At 49.2% G+C, this 10000-nt stretch overlaps 1 protein-coding gene across 1 annotated transcript in view; it reads left to right on the top strand.

The window, feature by feature from the left end:
- LOC139394359 (paired box protein Pax-5-like) overlaps positions 1-10000 on the top strand; it is an 89519-nt gene that overhangs the window by 67762 nt on the left and 11757 nt on the right. Inside the window, exon 7 of the mRNA XM_071142407.1 lies at positions 7221-7347. Within this exon, the coding sequence (XP_070998508.1) occupies positions 7221-7347 (127 nt within the window). The remainder of the gene's footprint in view (positions 1-7220; positions 7348-10000) is intronic.

Genomic DNA, 10000 nt, shown 5'->3' on the forward strand with positions numbered 1-10000 from the left:
AGAGAGGGTGGTAGAGGTCGTGGTCAGGGTATATAGAGAGGGTGGTAGGGGTCGTGTTCAGGGTAGCTAGAGAGAGTGGTAGAGGTAGTGGTCAGGGTAGATAGAGAGGGTGGTAGAGGTAGTGGTCAGGGTAGCTAGAGAGGGTGGTAGAGGTAGTGGTCAGGGTAGATAGAGAGGGTGGTAGAGGTAGTGGTCAGGGTAGATAGAGAGGGTGGTAGAGGTCGTGGTCAGGGTAGATAGAGAGGGTGGTAGAGGTTATGTTCAGGGTAGAGAGAGAGGGTGGTAGGGGTCGTGTTCAGGGTAGATAGAGAGGGTGGTAGAGGTAGTGTAGTGGGTAGATAGAGAGGGTGGTAGAGGTAGTGGTCAGGGTAGATAGAGAGGGTGGTAGAGGTAGTGGTTAGGGTAGATAGAGAGGGTGGTAGAGGTAGTGGTCAGGGTAGATAGAGAGGGTGGTAGAGGTCGTGGTCAGGGTAGATAGAGAGGGTGGTAGAGGTTGTGTTCAGGGTAGAGAGAGAGGGTGGTAGAGGTAGTGGTCAGGGTAGATAGAGAGGGTGGTAGAGGTAGTGGTTAGGGTAGATAGGAGGGTGGTAGAGGTTGTGTTCAGGGTAGATAGAGAGGGTGGTAGAGGTAGTGGTCAGGGTAGATAGAGAGGGTGGTAGAGGTTGTGTTCAGGGTAGATAGAGAGGGTAGTAGAGGTTGTGTTCAGGGTAGATAGAGAGGGTGGTAGAGGTAGTGGTCAGGGTAGATAGAGAGGGTGGTAGTTTGTGTTCAGGGTAGATAGAGAGGGTGGTAGAGGTTGTGTTCAGGGTAGATAGAGAGAGTCGTAGAGTTTGTGTTCAGGGTAGATAGATAGGGTGGTAGAGGTAGTGGTCAGGGTAGCTAGAGAGAGTGGTAGAGGTAGTGGTCAGGGTAGATAGAGAGGGTGGTAGAGGTTGTGTTCAGGGTAGATAGAGAGGGTGGTAGAGGTTGTGTTCAGGGTAGATAGAGAGGGTGGTAGAGGTAGTGGTCAGGGTAGATAGAGAGGGTGGTAGAGGTTGTGTTCAGGGTAGATAGAGAGGGTGGTAGAGGTAGTGGTCAGGGTAGATAGAGAGGGTGGTAGAGGTAGTGGTTAGGGTAGATAGGAGGGTGGTAGAGGTTGTGTTCAGGGTAGATAGAGAGGGTGGTAGAGGTAGTGGTCAGGGTAGATAGAGAGGGTGGTAGAGGTTGTGTTCAGGGTAGATAGAGAGGGTAGTAGAGGTTGTGTTCAGGGTAGATAGAGAGGGTGGTAGAGGTAGTGGTCAGGGTAGATAGAGAGGGTGGTAGTTTGTGTTCAGGGTAGATAGAGAGGGTGGTAGAGGTTGTGTTCAGGGTAGATAGAGAGAGTCGTAGAGTTTGTGTTCAGGGTAGATAGATAGGGTGGTAGAGGTAGTGGTCAGGGTAGCTAGAGAGAGTGGTAGAGGTAGTGGTCAGGGTAGATAGAGAGGGTGGTAGAGGTTGTGTTCAGGGTAGATAGAGAGGGTGGTAGAGGTTGTGTTCAGGGTAGATAGAGAGGGTGGTAGAGGTAGTGGTCAGGGTAGATAGAGAGGGTGGTAGAGGTTGTGTTCAGGGTAGATAGAGAGGGTGGTAGAGGTAGTGGTCAGGGTAGATAGAGAGGGTGGTAGAGGTAGTGGTCAGGGTAGATAGAGAGGGTGGTAGAGGTTGTGGTCAGGGTAGATAGAGCGGGTGGTAGAGTTAGTGGTCAGGGTAGATAGATAGATAGGTAGAGGTAGTGGTCAGGGTAGACAGAGAGGGTGGTAGAGGTAGTGGTCATGGTAGATGGAGAGGGTGGTAGAGGTAGTGTAGTGGGTAGATAGAGAGGGTGGTAGAGGTCGTGGTCAGGGTAGATAGAGAGGGTGGTAGAGGTAGTGGTCAGGGTAGATAGAGAGGGTGGTAGAGGTAGTGGTCAGGGTAGATAGAGAGGGTGGTAGAGGTAGTGGTCAGGGTAGATAGAGAGGGTGGTAGAGGTCGTGGTCAGGGTATATAGAGAGGGTGGTAGGGGTCGTGTTCAGGGTAGCTAGAGAGAGTGGTAGAGGTAGTGGTCAGGGTAGATAGAGAGGGTGGTAGAGGTAGTGGTCAGGGTAGATAGAGAGGGTGGTAGAGGTCGTGGTCAGGGTAGATAGAGAGGGTGGTAGAGGTTATGTTCAGGGTAGAGAGAGAGGGTGGTAGGGGTCGTGTTCAGGGTAGATAGAGAGGGTGGTAGAGGTAGTGTAGTGGGTAGATAGAGAGGGTGGTAGAGGTAGTGGTCAGGGTAGATAGAGAGGGTGGTAGAGGTAGTGGTTAGGGTAGATAGAGAGGGTGGTAGAGGTAGTGGTCAGGGTAGATAGAGAGGGTGGTAGAGGTCGTGGTCAGGGTAGATAGAGAGGGTGGTAGAGGTTGTGTTCAGGGTAGAGAGAGAGGGTGGTAGAGGTAGTGGTCAGGGTAGATAGAGAGGGTGGTAGAGGTAGTGGTTAGGGTAGATAGGAGGGTGGTAGAGGTTGTGTTCAGGGTAGATAGAGAGGGTGGTAGAGGTAGTGGTCAGGGTAGATAGAGAGGGTGGTAGAGGTTGTGGTTAGGGTAGATAGGAGGGTGGTAGAGGTTGTGGTCAGGGTAGATAGAGAGGGTGGTAGTTTGTGTTCAGGGTAGATAGAGAGGGTGGTAGAGGTTGTGTTCAGGGTAGATAGAGAGAGTCGTAGAGTTTGTGTTCAGGGTAGATAGATAGGGTGGTAGAGGTAGTGGTCAGGGTAGCTAGAGAGAGTGGTAGAGGTAGTGGTCAGGGTAGATAGAGAGGGTGGTAGAGGTTGTGTTCAGGGTAGATAGAGAGGGTGGTAGAGGTTGTGTTCAGGGTAGATAGAGAGGGTGGTAGAGGTAGTGGTCAGGGTAGATAGAGAGGGTGGTAGAGGTAGTGGTCAGGGTAGCTAGAGAGGGTGGTAGAGGTAGTGGTCAGGGTAGATAGAGAAGGTGGTAGAGGTTGTGTTCAGGGTAGATAGAGAGGGTGGTAGAGGTAGTGGTCAGGGTAGAGAGAGAGGGTGGGAGAGGTAGTGTAGTGGGTAGATAGAGAGGGTGGTAGAGGTCGTGGTCAGGGTAGATAGAGAGGGTGGTAGAGGTTGTGTTCAGGGTAGATAGAGAGGGTGGTAGAGGTAGTGGTCAGGGTAGATAGAGAAGGTGGTAGAGGTTGTGTTCAGGGTAGATAGAGAGGGTGGTAGAGGTAGTGGTCAGGGTAGTTAGAGAGGGCGGTAGAGGTAGTGGTCAGGGTAGATAGAGAGGGTGGTAGAGGTAGTGCTCAGGGTAGATAGAGAGGGTGGTAGAGTTAGTGGTCAGGGTAGATAGAGAGGGTGGTAGAGGTAGTGTGGTGGGTAGATAGATAGGGTGGTAGAGGTCGTGGTCAGGGTAGATAGAGAGGGTGGTAGAGGTAGTTGTCAGGGTAGATAGAGGGGGTGGTAGAGGTAGTGGTCAGGGTAGATAGAGAGGGTGGTAGAGGTAGTGGTCAGGGTAGATAGAGAGTGTGGTAGAGGTAGTGGTCAGGGTAGATAGAGAGGGTGGTAGAGGTAGTTGTCAGGGTAGATAGAGAGGGTGGTAGTTTGTGTTCAGGGTAGATAGAGAGGGTGGTAGAGGTTGTGTTCAGGGTAGATAGAGAGAGTCGTAGAGTTTGTGTTCAGGGTAGATAGATAGGGTGGTAGAGGTAGTGGTCAGGGTAGATAGAGAGGGTTGTAGAGGTAGTAGTCAGGGTAGATAGAGAGGGTGGTAGAGGTTGTGTTCAGGGTAGATAGAGAGGGTGGTAGAGGTTGTGTTCAGGGTAGATAGAGAGAGTCGTAGAGGTTGTGTTCAGGGTAGATAGAGAGGGTGATAGAGGTTGTGTTCAGGGTAGATAGAGAGGGTGGTAGAGGTTGTGTTCAGGGTAGATAGAGAGGGTGGGAGAGGTAGTGTAGTGGGTAGATAGAGAGGGTGGTAGAGGCCGTGGTCAGGGTAGATAGAGAGGGTGGTAGAGGTTGTGTTCAGGGTAGATAGAGAGGGTGGGAGAGGTAGTATAGTGGGTAGATAGAGAGGGTGGTAGAGGTAGTGGTCAGGGTAGATAGAAAGGGTGGTAGAGGTCGTGGTCAGGGTAGATAGAGAGGGTGGTAGAGGTTGTGTTCAGGGTAGATAGAGAGGGTGGGAGAGGTAGTATAGTGGGTAGATAGAGAGGGTGGTAGAGGTAGTGGTCAGGGTAGATAGAAAGGGTGGTAGAGGTCGTGGTCAGGGTAGATAGAGAGGGTGGTAGAGGTCGTGGTCAGGGTAGATAGAGAGGGTAGTAGAGGTCGTGGTCAGGGTAGATAGAGAGGGTGATAGAGGTAGTGGTCAGGGTAGATAGAGAGGGTGGTAGAGGTTGTGTTCAGGGTAGATAGAGAGGGTGGTAGAGGTTGTGTTCAAGGTAGATAGAGAGGGTGGTAGAGGTTGTGTTCAGGGTAGATAGAGAGGGTGGTAGAGGTTGTGTTCAGGGTAGATAGAGAGGGTGGTAGAGGTTGTGTTCAGGGAAGATAGAGAGGGTGGTAGGGGTCGTGTTCAGGGTAGCTAGAGAGAGTGGTAGAGGTAGTGGTCAGGGTAGATAGAGAGGGTGGTAGAGGTAGTGGTCAGGGTAGCTAGAGAGGGTGGTAGAGGTAGTGGTCAGGGTAGATAGAGAGGGTGGTAGAGGTAGTGGTCAGGGTAGATAGAGAGGGTGGTAGAGGTAGTGGTCAGGGTAGCTAGAGAGGGTGGTAGAGGTAGTGGTCAGGGTAGATAGAGAGGGTGGTAGAGGTAGTGGTCAGGGTAGATAGAGAGGGTGGTAGAGGTCGTGGTCAGGGTAGATAGAGAGGGTGGTAGAGGTTGTGTTCAGGGTAGAGAGAGAGGGTGGGAGAGGTAGTGTAGTGGGTAGATAGAGAGGGTGGTAGAGGTCGTGGTCAGGGTAGATAGAGAGGGTGGTAGAGGTAGTTGTCAGGGTAGATAGAGGGGGTGGTAGAGGTAGTGGTCAGGGTAGATAGAGAGGGTGGTAGAGGTAGTGGTCAGGGTAGATAGAGAGTGTGGTAGAGGTAGTGGTCAGGGTAGATAGAGAGGGTGGTAGAGGTAGTTGTCAGGGTAGATAGAGAGGGTGGTAGAGGGTAGTGGTCAGGGTAGATAGAGAGGGTGGTAGAGGTAGTGGTCAGAGTAGATAGAGAGGGTGGTAGAGGTAGTGTTCAGGGTAGATAGAGAGGGTGGTAGAGGTAGTGTAAACGGGTAATCTCCTATTAGGATGGTCACAGTCCAGTGATTGTGTTGTTGACGAACACAGGGTTGTTTAAGAGGTCAGTGAACACACACACACACACAGATAGAAGGGTCATTTCCCCCCATTATCAGCCAGATGAGCGGCCTCTGTTCCTCCAGACCTGAAATCTATAGCTGATCATCACTGTCACTTTGTAGACAACGATCATTACGACTGAGTGATGAGGCCTGAGAAACGTAAACGCTCCTATTCAAGGAGATACGGACACAAGGACTGATCGTCCACGATATCAACACTCTGATAGGGTTCTAATGAGGGAGTTATTCTGATGGGGGTTCTAATGAGGTAGTTATTTTTATGGGGTTCTAATGAGGCAGTTATTCTGATGGGGGTTCTAATGAGGTAGTTATTCTGATGGGGGTTCTAATGAGGTAGTTATTTTTATGGGGTTCTAATGAGGCAGTTATTCTGATGGGGTTCTAATGAGGCAGTTATTCTGATGGGGTTCTAATGAGGCAGTTATTCTGATGGGGTTCTAATGAGGCAGTTATTCTGATGGGGTTCTAATGAGGCAGTTATTCTGATGGGGGTTCTAATGAGGCAGTTATTCTGATGGGGTTCTAATGAGGCCGTTATTTTGATGGGGTTCTAATGAGGCAGTTATTCTGATGGGGTTCTAATGAGGCCGTTATTCTGATGGGGTTCTAATGAGGCAGTTATTCTGATGGGGTTCTAATGAGGCCGTTAGGCCGTTGTCAATATAACTACTTGTTCAGCACTTTTGAAATGTGACAGAATGCAGAACATGGGCTGTTCTTACAGTGTTCTCCCTGTACACCAAGTCAGAACCGTAGGATAAATAAAGGGGGCATATAAGCAGACAATGAAAGCTCTTACAATATGTGATGATGGCATTTCTCTAAAACAGGCTATAGGCTACATGTGCACCACCAAGTCAGAACTGTCGGTGAAATTAAGAAGTGAAAATAGACCAAATTATTAGGGTGAGGCACATGGGCTACTAACAGCTTACTACACAACATACACTTAGTATTACTTTCTTAGCTACAGTATACACATCTCCCTGACATATATAACTTATAATTTTGTCATCAAATTTTGTCATGTCATTCATTCTCTGGATTTAGGCAACTGGGAACTCTGATGATGTCACGATGACGTCAGCGATCTTCAGGTCGAAGCTCTAGAAAGAGAGTTCTCGATTTTACAATTCCGAGTTGGATGAAAGTTCAAATAATATTTTCGCCTTTCGTAGCTCGCTTTTCCCCGAGTTCTCAAATCTTGCTGCTGTGATGTCACACTGTGGTATTTCACCCAGTAGATATGGGAGTTGTATCAAAATTGGGTTTGTTTTCGATTTCTTTGTGGATCTGTGTAATCTGATGGAAATATGTGTCTCTGATATGGTCATACATTTGACAGGAGGTCAGGAAGTGCAGCTCAGTTTCCACCTCATTTTGTGGCAGTGCGCACATAGCCTGTCTCTCTCTCTCTCTCTCTCTCTCTCTCTCTCTCTCTCTCTCTCTCTCTCTCTTTCTGTCTCTCAGGGAGGTTTTGTGTTAACTGTACCTCTCAGCTCAGTCTGTCCTAATCCTGAGGTTATAGACTGTAGTAAATCCTGTCTCTGTCAACAGATCAATAAAAGATTGATCCACAAGAGGCTCAGTGTGTGTTTGTAATCTGTGTGTGTGTAAAAAATACCTGACATCCTGAAGAGGTGTGTGTCATTGTCTAACTCTTTCTCCCCTCTCTCTGTCTCTCTCTCTCTCTCTCTCTCCCTGTCTGTCTGTCTGTCTGTCTGTCTGTCTGTCTGTCTGTCTGTCTGTCTGTCTGTCTGTCTGTCTGTCTGTCTGTCTGTCTGTCTGTCTGTCCCTCTCTGCTCTCTCTCTCTCTCTCTCTCTCTCTCTCTCTCTCTCTCTCTCTCTCTCTCTCTCTCTCTCTCTCTCTCTGTCTCTCTGTCTCTCTCTCTGTCTCTCTCTCTCTCCAGACATCAGAGTATTCGGCCATGGCTCTAGCCGGTGGATTGGAGGAGATGAAAACCAATCTGGCCAATCCAGGGTCAGCGGGGGAGCTAGGAGCCAGTGTTCCGGGCCCACAGTCCTATCCACTGCCAGGTAAAAATCTTTAGCCACGCCCAGATATTACCTCCTCAATTTCTACCCTCATATCTGACATTTACATTTCTAAATGTACTCTAAATAGTACATATAGTACAAATAGCATTTCTAAATGTCTGCCCTTACCATAAAAATAATTTTAGACAGTTTAAGCATTTTTTTGTTTGGGACCCTTGTTTGTATTTTAAGAAACCAAAAGATGGATCTGATTGTAATCAGAACAGTATTTTGACTAAAGTCAGAAAAGTGATGTTAGGGCTGTTAGCGATTTCAAAAACAACAAACTGCCAACAATGAGCTGGATTTATCTCATTTAACATGACTCAGTGTTTGGGATCTCCCCTCCATCCCTCTCTCCTCTCCTCCATCCCTCTCTCCTCTCCTCCATCCCTCACTCCTCTCCTCCATCCCTCTCCCCTCCATCCCTCTCCTCTCCATCCCTCTCTCCTCTCCTCCATCCCTCTCTCCTCTCCTCCATCCCTCGCTCCTCTCCTCCATCCCTCTCCCCTCCATCCCTCTCTCCTCCATCCCTCTCTCCTCTCCTCCATCCCTCTCTCCTCTCCTCCATCCCTCGCTCTTCTCCTCCATCCATCTCCCCTCCATCCCTCTCTCCTCCATCCCTCTCTCCTCCCCTCCATCCCTCTCCTCCTATCCATCCCCCTCTCCTCCCCTCCATCCCTCTCTCCTCCATCCCTCTCTCCTCCCCCCCATCTCTCTCTCCTCTCCTCCATCCCTCTCTCCTCTCCTCCATCCCTCTCTCCTCTCCTCCATCCCTCGCTCCTCTCCTCCATCCCTCTCTCCTTCATCCCTCTCTCCTCCCCTCCAACCCTCTCTCCACCCCTCCATCCCCCTCTCCTCCCCTCCATCCCTCTCTCCTCCATCCCTCTCTCCTCCCCTCCATCCCTCTCCTCCTATCCATCCCCCTCTCCTCCCCTCCATCCCTCTCTCCTCCATCCCTCTCTCCTCCCCTCCATCTCTCTCTCCTCTCCTCCATCCCTCTCTCTCCTCCCCTCCATCCCTCTCCTCCCCTCCATCTCTCTCTCCTCTCCTCCATCCCTCTCGCAGAGAAACAGGAGAGAAACAAGAGAGAGAGAGAAACAGGAGAGAAACAGGAGAGAAACAGGAGAGAAACAGGAGAGAAACAGGAGAGAAACAGGAAAGAAACAGGAGAGAAACAGGAGAGAAACAGGAGAGAAACAGGAGAGAGACAGGAGAGAAACAGGAGAGAGACAGGAGAGAAACAGGAGAGAAACAGGAGAGAAACAAGAGAGAGAGAGAAACAGGAGAGAAACAGGAGAGAAACAAGAGAGAAACAGGAGAGAAACAGGAGAGAAACGGGAGAGAGAGAGAAACAGCAGAGAAACAGGAGAGAAACAGGAGAGAAACAGGAGAGAGACAGGTGAGAAACAGGAGAGAAACGGGAGAGAGAGAGAAACAGCAGAGAAACAGGAGAGAAACAGGAGAGAGACAGGAGAGAAACAGGAGAGAAACAGGAGAGAAACAGGAGAGAGACAGGAGAGAAACAGGAGAGAAACAGGAGAGAAACAGGAGAAAGACAGGAGAGAAACAGGAGAGAAACAGCAGAGAAACAGGAGAGAAACAGGAGAGAAACAGGAGAGAAACGGGAGAGAGAGAGAAACAGCAGAGAAACAGGAGAGAAACAGGAGAGAAACAGGAGAGAGACAGGAGAGAAACAGGAGAGAAACAGGAGAGAAACAGGAGAGAAACAAGAGAGAAACAGGAGAGAGAGAGAAACAGGAGATAAACAAGAGAGAAACAGGAGAGAAACAGCAGAGAAACAAGAGAGAAACAGGAGAGAAACGGGAGAGAGAGAGAAACAGCAGAGAAACAGGAGAGAAACAGGAGAGAAACAGGAGAGAGACAGGAGAGAAACAGGAGAGAAACAGGAGAGAGAGAGAAACAACAGAGAAACAATAGAGAAACAAGAGAGAAACAAGAGAGAAACAGCAGAGAAACAGGAGAGAAACAGGAGAGAAACGGGAGAGAAACAGGAGAGAAACAGCAGAGAAACAGGAGAGAAACAGGATAGAAACAGCAGAGAAACAGCAGAGAAACAGGAGAGAAACAGGAGAGAGAGAGAAACAGGAGAGAAACAGGAGAGAAACAGGAGGGAAACAGGAGAGAAACAGGAGAGAAACAGGAGAGAAACAGGAGAGAGAGAGAGAAACAGGAGAGAAACAGGAGAGAAACAGGAGAGAAACAGGAGAGAGACAGGAGAGAAACAGGAGAGAGAGAGAAACAGGAGAGAAACAGGAGATAAACAGGAGAGAGAGAGAAACAGCAGAGAAACAAGAGAGAAACAGGAGAGAAACATGAGAGAAACAGCAGAGAAACAGGAGAGAAACAAGAGAGAAACAGCAGAGAAACAGGAGAGAAACAGGAGAGAAACAGGAGAGAAACAGGAGAGAAACAGGAGAGAGAGAGAAACAGGAGAGAAACAGGAGAGAGAGAGAAACAGGAGAGAAACAGGAGAGAAACAGGAGAGAAACAAGAGAGAAACAGCAGAGAAACAGGAGAGAAACAGGAGAGAAACAGGAGAGAAACAGGAGAGAAACAGGAGAGAGAGAGAAACAGGAGAGAAACAGGAGAGAGAGAGAAACAGGAGAGAAACAGGAGAGAAACAGGAGAG

Source organism: Oncorhynchus clarkii, unplaced genomic scaffold (assembly GCF_045791955.1).
Source record: "Oncorhynchus clarkii lewisi isolate Uvic-CL-2024 unplaced genomic scaffold, UVic_Ocla_1.0 unplaced_contig_11374_pilon_pilon, whole genome shotgun sequence".
In the NCBI taxonomy this organism is placed as follows: Eukaryota; Metazoa; Chordata; class Actinopteri; order Salmoniformes; family Salmonidae; genus Oncorhynchus; species Oncorhynchus clarkii.